This window comes from Syngnathoides biaculeatus, chromosome 14 (assembly GCF_019802595.1).
Source record: "Syngnathoides biaculeatus isolate LvHL_M chromosome 14, ASM1980259v1, whole genome shotgun sequence".
Taxonomy (NCBI): Eukaryota; Metazoa; Chordata; class Actinopteri; order Syngnathiformes; family Syngnathidae; genus Syngnathoides; species Syngnathoides biaculeatus.
The window spans coordinates 16,744,031-16,761,321 of NC_084653.1; the positions used below are offsets into that span (position 1 = coordinate 16,744,031).

Sequence of the window (17,291 nt, forward strand, 5' to 3'; positions counted from 1 at the left end):
GGTTTGGGGCCATAAAAATGCATGATTGTGAGAGTGTTCGTCCAGCTAGCTAACAATTAGTGACTAACGTGTGAATGTATACTTAACCCAAGTCACGACTTGACTTCACTTGCTTGAAATTCTGTGGGGACTCGACTTGACTTGATTTTTGCCACAGTAACTTGGTTGGGCCACTCTATGAAAAACAAGACGCTTTCTCGATTTTCCGTGTGGAGCTACACCTAAAGTACACATACACTACAAAATAAGATATTGCTTAGCCTGTTATGAAGGTAATTCATTTGTATACAGGTAAAGAATAATTTTTAAAAAGGCAGTTATTACCTCATCACCTTGATAAAGTAGAGTAATCCTTTTTTTGTGGCCACTGATTTTTGCTCTCAGTGCTGAAGAGCCAACGAGTAACGAATAACTAATGAAAGTGGAATTTTATGAGTACTTCACAAGACAAAGTGAATCATTTTAAGTCAGGTTTGGGGTGATGTGATCATTTCTGTAACATAAAGCACCTCAACATTGGAGGCAATAATGTCTTCAAGCAAAAGACATCTCCGATTTTTTCTTTTTCGAGGATAATAACATGTTCTTGCATCATTACATCGGCGTCTTTGCTCGAAATTTAAGACACATTCAAAAACATTTTCCCTGGGAGCAAAGAAAAGTGCACTGGGGTATTTGCTTAAGGTTGTCAAGCATCCAAAACCATTAAAATACAAAATGTGCGAGAAAAAGGGTGAGCAGCCCGTATCCCTGCCGCACGCAGCGCCTGATGACCAAAAAAGGCAATGAGGCAAGTGTGTTTTTAGTTCTCTTCAAATACACTTCATACTCTGACTACATCCCTCTTCCATAGTTAGAGCAAAATATGTCATCACACTGCAGCAGACTCCCTGAACCCACGATCACTCACCTCTTTTATCACTCCCAATATTGGTAAGTTGATTTCAGACCACAGCATTTGGATTCATAGCTCCAAAAACAGCTTTAAATTTACATTGCATTCATATTGGCAAATGTTAAATGTCTACTTTGAGAGTATGAATGCCTTCTCCAAGATCCTTGTGTCTCTGCTTGGCCACTAAATTTAATGTACCATGGAACTTCCAAAAGGAAGATGTGAACAGCAATGAACAGCCCCTCACATTCCCACAGACCAATGGTGCACTGAATGGCTGATGATTTTGGGGTGAGTCTTCGAACCTGGACTCATAATTTTGATGGGTCTAGTATACGTAGTGCACATTTTATTGCAATCAGACAAAATCTCGAGAAGATCAATATGGACCTCAAAATAACTACTTCAAACTAAAATGGGCTGGCCTCTTTTGTCTTTTCAAGTAAAACTAAGAATTCATTTGTCATCTATCATGAAAGATATGCCTGTCAAATTTTATGTTCCCAAGTCAAATTGGCTGTGGAGGAAAAAAATGTTCCAAAGATGGTTTAAATTTGCTAGCTAAATCAAAAATCGCCCGATGGCCAAATTGCCCCTAAAAATGGCTGCCCTACTGGCTCTTTTCAGGAATCGATTACTGAGTCTTACTGTGTCTTTTCAGGAATTGCCTAATGTTTTGTGGTTAGACTCGTGATAGAAATACCTGCCAAATTTCATGGTGCTACGTCAAGCTGGTTTCAGGTTCTGAATTTTAAAAAAACGGTTTAAATATGTCTTTGAAGGATCTCTGGAAATGGACGAATCAACCCCGAAATAACTGCCTCCAACCAAAGCAGCCGACATCCTGTGCAAAAAAAAAAAAAAAAAATTGTCTTGGCACGACTACATCACTACAGCGACATTTTATTGCTCAAGGACTGTTTTAAGTGGTCTCTGTCAATTGACTGTCTGTTGTGATACTAGTGCGACTCCACTTACCAGAGACAACTTTCCTGTGTGTTTTTTACATATTTGGCAAAACAAAGAGGATTCTAATTTTAAAGCAGTGGTTCTTGATAGTTTTTTCATTGGTGTATTCAATCTGGATGTGACTTCCAAATTATATATTGATAAGTAAAATAATGGAATTTTTAAAAATTCTAATTGAAATTCAATGTAAACCTGAACAAAAAGATTTTAATACTCTACACCAGGGGTCTCAAAGTCAATTTACCTTGGGGCTGCAGGACACAGAGTCTGGCTGAGGCTGGGCCGCAACCTCGGCGCACATACACGCATGTACAATTTAAATTACTGTAAAAAAAAAAATTCAAAAAAATCAATCCTTATTAAATGTTTATTTTTGAACACAAAATATGATAAACAAGGATGCTGGTGTAAAAACTACTAATGAAAGTCCTGTGCCAACGCTGCTGTAAATTTCACTAAGTAAAAACATTTTCTCTCCTTACGTCAAGCCTGATTCATGTCACACCGCCAATAACCACAGATCACACTCTCGTGTGTTGGTCACCTCTGCAAACAACACTGTAAAAATGTCATTCATATCAAACTCGAGGGCCATATTAACATTAAACTTGGACATTAAGGTGGGGGCCACAAAAAAATCATCTTGTGGGCTGCAAATGGCCCGTGGGCCATCATTTTGAAACTCCTTGCTCTACACTGTGTACAAAAATCCTCACTGTAGAGTTTAAAGAGAACGTTCTATTCTTGGGGCATTTTTATGGGTCTTGTCATGCTAGAAGTGCCTGGCGAATTTTGTGCTGCTGAGTCAAACTGGCTTCTCAGGCTAAAATTTCCAAACAATAACAACAACCTATGACGTACAACATTAAGGTTACTTGAAACATGCTTCACTTACCAGCTCATAGTTTGTCGCTGGAACACAAGACGAAGACACCTAAAACGAGAGAGAAATTTCTCAAAAACAGATCAATGATTTATGGATTATAGATTAGATTGTATAGATAGATTATATAGATTATCATGCTGTAGACTGACACTGTAACAGTGTGGCACACATTTTAGACAGCCGAATAGTTCACATGGGATACTGATACCTCGAGCACCAAGGGGGATTACAATGGCAACATCCATCTGCTAAAAATAATTTGGGCGTAGCTTTCAAAAAAAAAAAAACAAGATATAAAAAAGCTATTCATAACGATGTTTAAAATAAACTGTGTGAATCATGAAATGACAATGTTTAAAAGTTGCCCTAACCACAGGATGATTACAGGGCCACGGAACTTTCTGAACAACACAAGTACAAAGGCTGAATTTGTATCTTTTCAGATCGAACTGGCTTCCTTCCTATCCTAGAGATCTAGCTGATCAAGCATAAATGTCTGTGCTGAAGCAGCGATGGGATTCCTCCAAAAGAAACCCATGATCTGTCTTGGGATAATCTGATTAGCATCCTTTGACATCAACGTGGCACGGGCTTGGACCCAGAACGCTCGGGACTGATGAACAGGAAGAGTGCGGGGATAATGGCCTCGAACAGGATATACAAGTGATGAGTATCAAAACAAATGGGACACCGCTACTGATCTTTCCTTCCTGAACATCTGTAGTGTCTCCCATATTTTTTTGTGTTTCTCCTGCAATCATTTTTTCATATCTGTATTCAGGTTATTTATATTTCCAACTCACCCAGCTTTAGATATTTGGAGGATCCATAGCTTTAGCAACATCTTGTTTAATCTAAAAAAAAAACTTCCACCTTGGCCGCTGCTACCTTTATAATCCTAAAACAACTGATTTAATCGCACAGGCACCAGGTCTCTGCTCTTATGAGATCTGGTTTATAATACTGCCGTCTATAACGACATTTTTCATATTCCAATAAGGCAAACAAATCAACTCGGTCCCACGTGGACATGTTTTACTTCTGATAAAGCCGTTTTGTTATACTTTCCTTAATATCTGGAACTAAATTTACATGTGGCTGTGGTTTGTCATTTACCCAACACGTTCTCGTATCGAAGCTTTGATAAATCGTGAGGGCACCTCTGTGGAATGCATCTTTGTTATTCCAGAATTTCATTTGTCAGGTTGAAGTGTGTCTACAGTATCTCGGTACAGCTTCAAGTTATTCTAACCCTCCTTCTGACGCCGCTCCCTTATCACTCGCAACAACACGCAGTTCATCTTTTGGGGTGAGCTCAGCCTTGAAGTGGCCGTCGAACTCCTTGACTCGCTGGGCCTGCTCAGTGTTTTCACTTGACAAGCCTCCAGCTGAGAATCCTTGTCACGTGTTTGTATTCCAAGTATCCAGTGTGGCCAACAATTGATTTAATAGGCTACTTCTTTTTGAGTCAACAGCGTGGTCGACTAATTTATTCGCATGGCTGTCATACAAACTGTGGGTTGGTGGTCTGCCCACGTTAGAAAGGCTCACATTCTCCCCTCATCTGAAAAGTCTGCTTTGTGAAGTTGTTGCAAGGAACTCTCACAAGCCACAAATTGTATTTGGAAGGCTTCAGGTGAGACCTTAGTAGTAGTGGCACGACAGTTTATAAAATATATGTCTGAAAAGTTGTCACTGTTGAAAACATTCAGCCCCTGACTCTGGGCAGTTTCACAGATCAAGAAAAAATTGAATGGGCACGTCTATCATAACTGGACGGACATTAAAGGTCTGAAAGACCCATAGATGATTTTGAACTGAATTCCGACCATTTTGGTTTGAGGTAGACATTCTGAGTGAATTCCAGGGCTTTTATTCGGATACTTTGAACATCAGAAGCAGGTACCCTTGACTCATGCTAGATGTGTGAAATTACGCCGACTGACGTGGGTGGAGTGTGGGTGACCACATTTGGTGACAATTTTCAAACAAAAAAAGAGGATGCGAGGGCAGTTTTAATTTAATTTATGGGTTATGTCTAAACAAAACAAAAAGCATGTTTGCCATGTCACTTCTGAAAAGTAACCCACAGTCTTTGTCTGTGCTTTGCAGTGCGTGGGAAGGAGGCCTGGTCAGCGCGTGTGTTGATGCTATCGAGATTATTCAAATGACTGTAATATAATAAAGGATAATTGTGTTGTTGCATTCCGTACATGCTTGGGTTAACGACATTAACTGAGGGCCCATTTCCTGCAGACAAAGCTCCAAGTCGGACGTCTCTGGCTTGTCGGCCTTTGTTCATTTTTACACAGCTTCTTCTCAGCTAATAACACATCGTGCTCACTCACATTACGGAACTGGTGTCCGTCTCAATAAGTCTATAATGACTCAGTGACTTACACTTGTCTATTTGCAAACAAACTTCAGAAAAATAATTCATCTGTTCTGATAGTCAGCTTTACCAATGCCATCGCCAACTTTTCACAGTATTCTTCTTAACTGGCACATAAACACACAAACCCCTGAGAGTGCTTTTATGTTCATCCAAGTCTACTGTAGATCTCCGCGAAACTATTCGGTGTGCAAATTCAATTTGTGAGGTGTAACCAATAACAGGAGGCTCGCAGTATCCTTGATGGCGCAGCGTGCCAGACTACAGGTTCATATGGGATGATTATCAAAGAAGAAAAAGAATCTAGGCGTCATTAATATTGATTTAACGCACAGCCTTCATGAGCATTATGACATTTCTCTTTTCTTTCCGAAAGTTTCGTGGAAAAAGGTAAAATATATCAAACGGACTAGAAAGAGCAGCAATGCTGCGGACAGGACTGAACAAGAGTCTTAACACTTGGCTCAAATGCTGAATCCTGTCTGAGTGCTCCTGATTTATGTTTCCCATAAAGAAGTTTAAAAAAGGACCTCAGCCGTAACGGCATATTTGATCCTAATTAGTTTTTGTCTGTGTTTTTGGGTGTGAGCTCGAAAAAAATCTCTGTTAAAAAAGTCTCGGGCATAAATTGGTTCATCGTGTCTGTTGAATAAATTGACTTGGAAAATATCCTGACGTAAGGTGGATGTGTGTCTTAACGGTTAACGGTGTAGCAAACAAATAGCTGAGATGGGGTGAAAAAAAATCTGTAGCTGAGTGACGATGGTACAATCAGGTCAATAACTTCCTTACATTTAAATTTGTCAACTGGAATCCAACCGTTTACAGCCACTGATAAATATATTCGTCAAGTATGTTTTTCAACATTTAGGCATTGAAGAGGCTCTCACTCAGCTTGTGAAGTTCCGGTTTGTAAACCATTCAAATGACTAACAGATCCCTTTAGATGGAGTCATTGCATCACTTTGTACTTGAGATCATCATAAACCTATTTTATACTTAAAATACATTTTGAACTCATAAATACACAGTAAGTGAGTACAGTAAGTACAGTAGTACTGTACACTTTGTATGTTGTATTCTTTGTCATGCGTTTTAATGATTTTCCCTTGGATGAGCGGTACAGAAAATGGATTTATGGATGATTTTGGCAATGTGAGGATTCTGACGGACAGGAACATCATGCAGTATACTATAGGGATATGCCTATCGTGGTCTGCGTTTTTCTTGATACGATTCTGAGTGATTCCATTTTTTTTTAATGCTTTATGTTTTTCTCTATCATATGTTCATGTCTAGCCAAGCGAGCAGATAAGACATTAGCATGTGATGGGAAAATTTGACAATAGCATGAAACAAATGAAATCTAATCAGAACCACATCAACCAAAACATAGACAATGACAGCAATAGTGTATGTATGTGTGTGTCTGCCTTGTGCTGGTATTCATTGCCACCTTGGCGTTGTACTACCACGTGTGTGAAAAAAACGATGCTACTCTCTTTTTATTCCAGAGTTAGCAGCGGTCGTGTTCCCTTCTTCCCAGCGACTTTCAGACAGCAGTATTTAGTACTAGCATGCTGATTTACACTGTTTGGTAAGCCTCTCACTGTTTGGAATCAAGCCAAATGTCTAAGGATTTGGGGCGGGGGTGGGGGGTGTCTGGGGAAGGCGAGAAATAAAACCAGCCGCGATGAATCAGACTTTGGCAGTTAGTGAAAGAGACTATTTTGAGTTGGTTATCTACACTAAGTTTGCCATTCTCAAAAAACATTTTATGTTTTCATGGGATCAGAACTTATTTGAATATCCTCATCCAAATAAGACACTTATTCACCCTCTGTAAGCAATAGAAAGAAAGAGCTTTTGATTGTGTTAGCGCAGCGAGTGGAAATTTCAGTCATTTCCAAACCTCTTCAAAAAGTGAAGAAGTCTTTTAAACATCTTCCGTTTTGCATCTCTGAGCCAATAAAAACATTTTTCCATGTGATGTCATCAGGCAGCTGCTCATAAGCTGTAAGTAATGTGCGGATTGTGCAGGAGGGGGAAGAAGGACATGGGAATTGAAGACATGTAGACCAGGGGTTTTGTGGCATGTCATCAAGTCACTACGTTTACATAAAGGATTCTCAAACTTTTTGGGGCCAGGGAACCCTTACATGGTAGTCATTTTTCCAGGAAGGGCCTCATCATCCGAATGCCGATTAAATTTAACTACCATGTGTACCACTGAAATTTCATAGGAATGAAAAGGTTGACAATTTGATATTTTTAGAGACCAATTAAAATTAAGTAATTTTTAAAAGTCGAACTGAATGACTCCCACTGTATTCGTCCTCACTGAAGGAGATGTCCGAAAGCACATAGGTTCACCTTGGTGACGTTCTTCTATGCGGCAGTAGCACTAAAATATATTATAGAGTACTTAATTCAATTATAGCACAGGTAGCTCAACAGTCCTGTCACTGGCAAGGTAGCAAGCAGCGTTTGTAGGAGAACACATTGTAGTGAATCACATTTCTTCAAAGGTAAGTGTTCACATTCTGTTCATATGTGTGGAATGCACCATGCACCGTGTAATGCACTATTAATAATTTCCTCTAATTGTTATGAGCCCGGGCTGTGGTTTGTCATCTAAGTGACATTTTACTGACAAACATTTACTCTTTCCTTGTTAAACTGATTCACAATTGTCTATGTGCAATGCAAACAAACACCCAGAGATTCCAAGACTATCAATATATCAAACATTTGTCCCCTTCGATGTAATGAAAGCATCCATCCATGCATTTTCCACACTGCTTATCCTCACTTAGGGTCGTTGGCATGCTGTAGCCTATCTCAGCGATCTTCGGGCCAGAGGCGGGGTATACCTCGAACTGGTTGCCAGCCAATCGCAGTGCACAGAGAGTCATTTGTGCTCACATTCACACCTACGGGTAATTTAAAGTCTTCAGTCAACCTACCTTGCATATTTTTGCTACGTGAGAAGAAACCGGAGCATCCGGAGAAATCCTAAGAAGGGACGGAGAGAACATGCAAAACCCTCAAGGGCAGGACCGGATTTAAACTTGGGTCCTCAGATCTGTGACGCAGATGTGCTAACCAGTCGGACACCGTTTCACCATAACAGAGTTCAAATCCCCAAATCTCTGTGGGTTACTGACATCCTCCATAGAGCCTGCCATCTTTTGAACAAGGAGAGTCTTGATTTTTTTTTTCAGAGGCACAAATTAGACAAGCTGTGACGAGCCTGCACTCCTGTCACAGCCCGTTTGAATTGTGTATTTTGTATTTGACTTGGTGTTTGAAAATCCTTTTGTTGTTTTAGTTGCTTGTCTGTTACAGTGCCTTTATTATCTTGGCTCTAGTCGTGATAACCTTCATGTCCATCATATTATTTGACACATGTCCTGAAATGAAAAGCCTGTGAGGACTACAAATAAAAAATAAAAATACTACCACAGCTGTCGATGGACGGTGAACAAAAAAAAATAGTGGTTGTGAAGATAAGAGAAGACAGAAAAACTATTGTAGCCATTGCACAACGATAGGCCAGAGCCAGAACAACATTTTGGAATGTCCTCAAGAAGAAAGAAACCATCAGTGCACCGCAGTTGACAACATAATTTTAGAGCTCCAACGTTAAGAGGGCAGGAATGAAGGCATTGTATCATAATCTGCTGTTTAAGACTTCATTATTTTCCAGAAAGTGGATATTCCAAAATAGTTTCATCAAAGGACCTGAAGCAAAAGCTAACAGGTCAGCGCAAGGCTGCAGGAGTGTGCCACTAACAGATTTATGAGTAAGCCCAAAAGTGCACGGCAAATTATTGAGCCTCCTCGGTCATGCCTTCTGTTTCTGATTGGTTGATTATCTTTGAGCGGAGTAGTTTCTTTAAGAAATAAATAAATAACATTAGCGCTACAGTACAAAAACCAAGCCAGAATTTATCATTTTACTTAAGTACTGCTGTCAGGGTCTATCGAGACAGTTTTAACCAATATGAAAAAGTGATTATTTTGGGAAAAACTCAAACTTCCCCATTTAAGGTACATACACAAAACGAACACACACAGGGAGAACGTCACTAGACAAGTATGATAATTCTTGCTAGTAGGTTTTAATGATCCATCTCTGAGATGGGTAGCCACTCCAAACACACACACACAGACAGAGCCTCATTCCCAGACCGGCCAAATCTCTCCACGCCAATGTCCTGCTTGGATGTGTAGTTGTGGTTAGAAATCCATCATGCTTGCCTGAAGGAGGGACACGGGGCTGACTGGCGCGCCGCTTCCCTGGCAGCTAATAATGATGAAAAATGCCTCCACTGAAATCTAGTCGAGCGCGGGCTCGCAGCCAGCGAATGCGCGTCATTCCCACACAACCAGATGTCATGGTGCAATGTCGTTGTCCAGGCAAGATGCCGTTGTTTTGTATTTACGTTTTCCTCTGCTTCAGAGTATTTCTCTTTTTTTTTTCCTCCTGACTGTAAAACACAGCTACCACGAAGGGTGTGGTGAAGTTTTTCATATCAAGGAGGAGATTTGGCAAGGCTGCCCAAGGGTCCCAGACACCCCCGCGACCCGAAGCTCATACATCATTTAGCTGCACATAATTTCAGTAACTAAAGCTGGAAGTGAAGACCCAGCATATAGAATGGAAAGAAAGTACATGGATCAGCGAGTGTGTAAGTCAGAAAGGGAACTGCTACCTCAACGTAAATATTTAAGGTTCCGTAATCACAAATTCACTTATTAGGGCTTGGGTTCTCTTTTTAAAAAACCCTAAGATAACGCCAAAGCCCTGGCTCATAGGAAAGCAGTAACTGGTGATCATGAAGTATGAGAAAGTATGTATAAGTGCTACAGTGTTTGATCTTTGTATGTTGGGTAGGAGTTCAGTTTACCGCAGGTTGTAAGCCGGAGAATTTAGAAAAGAAAGTTTTAGCCACATACATGCTTTCAAAATCAAATATTGTGTAATCTGCTTATTGCTCAGGGTAGTGTTGTAAAATGAAGTTGAAGTGTTTTTGTTCTCATAATTTTTGGGTGTAAATATTATCCATTTTTTTTCACGATTTGTGGCAGGGTTCTGTCCCTATCCCTCTCCTGTTATGTTGGGCTTCAACTTGACCAGTTCCTAAGTTTGAAATTCCATTCATTCATTTTCTATAGCACGTGTCCTTATTGGGGTCCCAGGTGAGCTGGAGCCTATGCCGACTGGCTTCGGGTGAGAAGAGGGGTACAACTTGAATTTGTCACTAGCCAATCGTAGGGCATATATTTAAAAAAAAAACACAAAACAATAACACTGATGAAAAATTTAGTCTTCAAGGCCCTTGGGGAAATGTGCACAGAGATAGTGCTGGGATTTGAACCCGAGACCTCAGACTGGGAGGCAGGAACTCTAAACAGTCATCCACCGTGCCGCACTGCTCTATATCACGTTGATAATTTTTCCCAGTGACATGGGTAAAGTTTGGGATAAAAATGTGCAAATTATCAAGACCAAAATTATTACAATTCTTGTATATTACGTGAAGAAAAAAATAACTCAATACCAGCAAATATTTTTTTTTTTGTTACTGTTTTTAAAGTACCAGTAATGGCTAAGCACGCAGACCATCGTATGATTTGGGTTTACCGAAGAAACAAACACAACAGGAGGGTTGACAGCATTCCACAACTTGAGGTAAATATGAAAAATATTGAGTTAATTTCTCCCCGCGGTGAGATGCCGCCCCACCTGTGAGCCGCAGACCTTCAACCAAATAGACCACACATGGTCCTGTGCCCTGCAGATGCGACGCGTGAATTCACTGAAAGCCCATGTGGTTGGTAACGAAATGTAAACTCGGAATGGATATGCCATTCAAATAGCCACACACACACACACACGCTTGCCCGAACGTGACTGCCATTCCAAACAAACTGATGTTAAGAGTGCACACACCGTGAACAGCAGCAGAACTAAATGGTAGAAAAACGCTTATATATGGGAACTGGTCCCACTAATGTCAAACATTCTAGCTGTTTCCAATGAAGCAATTTGGAGTTGCCCCCCTAATAAAACTGCCAAACAGACAGCAGTTCTTTCCCTTTAATCCAACTTGGGGCTCCTTACCTGAAACAATGCGGTGGCCATCCTTTCTTGTCTTGTCTTTTACTTTATGCTCTACCTTTTTTTAGGTGCAATGCTTTTCTTTTCTTTTTTTTTTTTAGTGCTGCATTGTCTCACTCCGGTTAGGCTAAATCCCCTCAGTGTCACCTTGGTGCAGCGCAGAGATGATTGTGGGGGGGGAGTGGGTGTCAGAAAAGAGAGGGAGAGTTGGAGTGTGTATGTTCAAGCTTCAGGCTAATAGGTCTGGCTAGTCGCTCCTTCTCTCTCACTCCTCCTCCTTCCCATTCGAAAAGAAGCATAAAAATGTCCTAGTGGTCTTGATGAGAGCGCAAGAAGTGCAGCCAGAGGCAAATCCTAACATCCCGCAACTGGAAACATCGCAGTGCAGCACACCGCACTGGAGAAGAGAAGCAAAGTCTGGTTTACAGGGTTACAGCTTTTTTCCCCTTTCCGTATGTTTGCTGCCCGGGCTTTTTTCTCCTCCCCTCTTGTTCGAGGCATACAAGTCATGAGAAAGAGAGAGAGTGGGGGAAAAATACATTCAAACTGAATTTCCCATTGTGAGACTTGGACTTGGGAGGGAGGGGAAATGCCCATTCTTCATTCTCTGTCTTATCAACGTCTCACGTTACAGGTTAAATATGATCCCCGCTTACCCTCTTAACTCCCTCTAAAAACCTTTCCTTTCCTGACTTTATTTTGCCATTTTGCACACACACACGCACACATACTGTACAGTCCTCCTCCTCCGAAGATATCATGAATGAGTCCATTGACTTCATGGCCAAAGTCAAAGAGGAGCAGCAAGCGCATCGACTGTCTATTTCACAGTCACACTCGAACACTCGCACACACTCTTGCATTACTTAGTTGTAAATCATGTCGCTACATGGTTCGGTTCACTTTTGCAGAACTTGACAACCAATCGTGTGTTTTGCCTATGAAGTAATCACTGTAGCAGTTGGGAAAAGTAAGTTTTGTTGATGTAAGCCAAGTGATTTGTTTATCATCAGCAGGGCTCTAGCCCAAAGATACAGCACAAACTGGAGGACTGGCTGAACAAACCACAGCCACATTTCAACCCCTAAAAAGCACGCATGACCCGTCACCTTTCAATAATTTAAATCATAGTTTGCTGTGGCAGAATATAAGTCCCTAAATTTAAAAAAAAATGTTTGCCAATGTTGGCTGGTTTCTCACATGGCTATGACTTACATCAAGGGTCTTTTTATAGTTTTTGTACAGCACAAAAGTATTAGTTTACTTTCAGTCTGAAAGCAGGACTATCTTTACTTATTTCCGCCCATTATTAAGATTCATCCATGAATTCATTTTGTGAGCCGCTTATCGTCACGAGGGTCACGGTCGTCCTGGACTCAATCCCAGCTGTCAACGGCCGGGAGGCGGGGTACATCCTGAATTGGTCGCCAGCCAATCTCAGGGCACATGAAGACAGACAACAGTCGCACTCACAATCACACCTAAGGGCAATTTAGAGTCTCCAATTAATTGATGCATGTTTTTGGGATGTGGGAGGAAACCAGAGTTCTTGGAGAAAACCCACGCAGGTACAGGGAAAGGTTGTAAAGTCCACAAAGGCGGTGCTGGGATTTCAACACCGGTCCTCAGAACTGTGAGGCCAATGCTTTACAGCTCCGCCACTATGCCGCCATCTTTTATTAAGATTGTGCTGGCAAAGTAAGACACTGTAATCAGTACAAAAAAAAGAATAAAAGTGTCAAGATGTGCTTGTAACATCCTACCCTTCTATATGTGCTTCACTTTATATAAAGTGCTAGGAAAAAGCATTGGACCCCTTCTCAAATTCCTATACTTTTGCATAGTTCCCCCACTTTGTTTAAGACCTCAAAGTGAAACGTGAAGTTCGGCAGCACGATAACGCTCCAAAACACACCAGCAAGTCAAGTTCTGTATGGCTTAAAAAGACAAAATGAAGGTTTTGGAGTAGTCAAAGTCCATACTTGAATCTGATTGAAATGCAGAGGCATGATCTTAAAAATGTCGTTTTTGCTTGAAAACGCTCCATTTTTCAGAATTCAAACAATTTTGGAAGTAAGAGAGTGGGTAAATGTCTCCAAAGAGAATTGAAAGATTTATTGGCTGTTATAGAAAATCCCTGATTTCAGTTTTTGCAGCTGAGGAAGGCCAAACCTGTTATTAGGTTTGGAGGGGACCATTACTTTTTCCACACAGGGCCAGGTAACTTTGAATAGATTTTCATTCCTTAAATGAAATCATTTAAAAACGGGATTTCATTTATATTTCTTTAATGACATTAAAGTGGGGAAACTTTGCAAAAATTTGACAACGGAGCCAATAGTTCATGGTACTGTACATTTTTATTTGACGCTAATGTATTTTTTTGACAACACTGCAAATTGGATGGCTCTTTTAATTTCATGTCACATGTACACATTTAATAATGTCTTAAAGTTAAAAATGGGCTCAGTCTTGAGACTTAAACCTTATAGAGCATGTGTTACACCAATGACCAATTTATCTCAGGTTTGAAAAACTGCATTGTGGGTGCTAAATTAAGGGCTGACTAATGGCCTTGCTACAGCCACAGCTCGGTTCTGCCTTTTTTGACTTGTTATTTGTTTGGTGTTGACACAATAATGCAGTGTCATGAGTAAAAAAAGAGAGTTTCCAGTTTTGAATGCGAAATGCTGCGTATACTTAACCTTCCACACAATATAAAAAGATATAACAAAAGTCTTGTGTGAAGTAGATATTTCTTAATTTCATATCATGAATTTGCTCATAAAGTCATAAACTCAGACATGCATACTGCCAAATAAATTTGTACATCAGAGGTAGGAAGTGTACTGTTTGGACTGCCCTAGTAAATCTCCAGACTGCAAACCCATACCACATGTATTTTTGCTAACTCATGCGATTTATACAGGAAGCCCTATTCTACCTAGTTTCATTTTTTATTAGGTTGTTTTTAGACAAGTAACAAACTGATTTCTTTTGTGTAGACTGGTAAATGCTTTTTATGGAATAAAGTCATTAAATTCCATGTCCAAAAATCTAATCTCATCTGACAGTTGGTGTACCCAAAAGGCATGTTGTTTTCATACTTAATTTATAAATTCAATCAACGTTATAGCAGTTCCGCAGCATCGTACATTGTTATCAAGTCCCACCCCAAGGAAGTTTAGAGGCATGCGTGGCAATTAATTGTTTCCCGTTAACAATCACGCCTCAACATGGAGTGGGATGACCGCCATCTTTGATCCTATCCTAAAGCAATTGGTAGCTGTACATGCAACACGTTCTTTTAAAGCTCGTGTTCACCAGATGTCAACGCAGCGAGAGTTGTTTAATTCGCTATTAACATCGAGGGCCAGGAAGGAAGCAAGGGGGTGTCGAAGACGGGGGGAATACGGTTTATAGTCCCAAAAACAACATGCTTGTTTATGTCAGATAAGCCTTTTATGTTGAGGCCAGCCTGAACTGGGAGGCGTGGGGAAAGTCCCTTGTGTTTGTTCATATGAGGGCCACTCACTCCATTGCCACAATTCATAACCATGACATCTGCATGCCATACGGCACTTAGAAAGCATGAGAAACAATGAGAGCAATGTCCAGGGAAAATGATGACTAGGGGAGCCCCACCTACTTGCAGGTCACTGCTCGCAACTCACTTTTATTTTTCTGTGGAATCTATCCTCATCTTATTGGCTGAAAAACTTTTTTTTTATGCTCTTTTTGTAACGCACTACGATGCCGCAAGAATGCACCGAATCCCTGGATAATAGTCAGTACTAATTGGTGTCAGGGAAGTATTGTTGAAGTAATAAATCTCAAATGAGAGACTAAGATCATAAGTCACAGAGGATCTTAGGTTAGCCTGGGTTATTACAGAAAGCTTTGATGCATGTGCTTTTAAATACAGAGTTTTGGTGCATTTGTTTTTACAAATTAAATTATCAGTCTGTTGTTGTTGTTGTTTTTTTAAAGGTTAATGCTGGAAGAAGAGTTTGAAATTATACTATGACAGTGTGTGGTAGATCTAGATTTAATTCATCCATTGGCAGCCACTTTTTAAAACAGAAATCTCTCCATATTGCCAGTAGTGACAGAGCATTTTGATGGAACTTTACAACCAACAGAATACTCTGTTCTTACCAAAAGAAAGCGTAGACAATTTGTTACTAGCTTTTTTCCATTATTTGATAATCAGCAGTCCATCATTGCCACACTTATCAATATCTTGCTAATCTGTGCACTGAAGATTTTTGGCATGATAGTGTTTTTCTGGAAATTGCTCGTCCTGCTTGGTTTCCAAGTCACGGAAAGAGAAACTCAGTGCTGGGTAGTGTCGCGTGACTAAGCTCATTTGAGACTTCACAAACCATCAAAATTCAGAACAGCTCAATCACAAATACTTATTTAGAAATTGGCAGCTCACGAAAGATATATTTTGAGACTTATTTTGAGACATATTTGCTACAAACAGGCAGCACACTGGGGAAACGGGTTAGAGCATTGGCCACACAGTTCTGTGGATCAGGGTTCAAATCCCGGCCCTGTCTGTGTGGAGTTTGCATGTTCTCCTCGTGCCTGCGTGGGTTGCCTCTGGGTATTCCGGTTTCGTCCCACATTCCCAAAGCATGCATTAATTGATTGGAGACTCTAAATGCCCTTCAGTGTGATTGTGAATGTTACTGTTGTTTGTCTCAATGTGCCCTGCAATTGGCTGGCAACCACTTCAGGGTGTACTCTGCCTCCTGCCCGATGACAGCTGGGATTGGCTCCAACACTCCTGTGACCCTTGTGAGGATAAGCAGCTCAGAAAATGGATGAATGGATGGATGGATACATACAAACAGTTAAAAAGTCACTCTTTTTTCATATCCCCCCTTTAAAGTCCATCCATCCATTTTCCATCCAGTTTATCCTCGCGAGTGTCACAGGCACGCTGGACCCTAGGTCAGCTATGTTCATGCAAGAGGCTGGGTACATCCTGAACTGGTTGCCAGCCAATCACAGGGCATATAGACCATTCACATTCACACCTGCAGGCACTTTAGTCTTTAGTGTATGTTTTTGGGATGTGGGAGGAAACCAGAACACCAGGAGAAAAAAAAACATGCAGCCACGGGGAGAACATCCAATCTCTGCAGAGGCGATGCCGGGATTTAATTAACCAGTCCTTAGAACTATGAGCTGGATGTGCTAACCAATCATCTACTGTGCCCCACTCGACCACCATGCCCAACTTTAAAGTGCAAGAGTAAAGTCCACATTACATCTTGTCCGCACCGTCTGGGTGTTGGTGAAATATTCCACTTGACTCTTGGGGACTGTCATCTGCTTATGCTGTTGCTTAGGAAAGCCTGAGTCAGAATTGTGAAAGTGGACTTCACCCTGTGCCTCCTTTTCAACGCGTCTTATTGTCTGTTCTCCTTTATATTAATTGTCTCTCAGATTGTATTCAATAGCACATCCCTTAAGCGTTAGCATTATGATAGCTGATTTGAAGGTAGTTTATTTGGTTCATTTAAATGTATATGGAAATCTTTTTGTTTAACTTTTAGTTTGACCGTAAACCCGACCTGGGAGTGGCATTCCAGAGCATCTTTTTCTAAGCCAAATTGTAGCTTATTGTGAAGTGAGCTGAATTCAATTCACTGCCAGAATTCAGCACTTGTATCTTAATTATTTTCTTGCAAATTAAGGCAAAAATTGGCCAGACAGCAGCTCATATCTAGAACTAAATAACTCTGCAGTCGGGTCACTCGTCTCTAAGGGACCACTGTTGTTTAATGTTGGCACCTAAATGAAATTCCTGCCAAAAGTCCCGGTCTTGTCCTGCACTTGCCTCAGCCCTGCCACTTGTCTCCCCCATGCTTTTGGCTGGTGTTGACATTCTTTCCCGCAATTCTTGATTACTCCATCATGTTAGTGTCTGGGTGTTCCTGTTTGTTTTCTCGACCGTATCCATGCACCGAGTCACTAGTACATGACCACAGCCTCCTCGTGCAGGCCA

At 40.8% G+C, this 17,291-nt stretch overlaps 1 protein-coding gene across 16 annotated transcripts in view; it reads right to left on the bottom strand.

Moving 5' to 3' along the window:
* The window catches only part of tns1b (tensin 1b), a 135,415-nt gene that overhangs the window by 64,176 nt on the left and 53,948 nt on the right, over positions 1 to 17,291 (bottom strand). For 11 of the 16 annotated variants that reach the window (XM_061841438.1, XM_061841451.1, XM_061841450.1 and 8 more), the window contains one exon: positions 2,760 to 2,798. In XM_061841438.1, the coding sequence (XP_061697422.1) occupies positions 2,760 to 2,798 (39 nt within the window). Of the gene's footprint in view, positions 1 to 1,598; positions 1,740 to 2,108; positions 2,189 to 2,759; positions 2,799 to 11,272; positions 11,683 to 17,291 lie in introns of those variants that run through there. The other 5 variants (XM_061841448.1, XM_061841444.1, XM_061841446.1 and 2 more) reach the window with 4 other exon arrangements.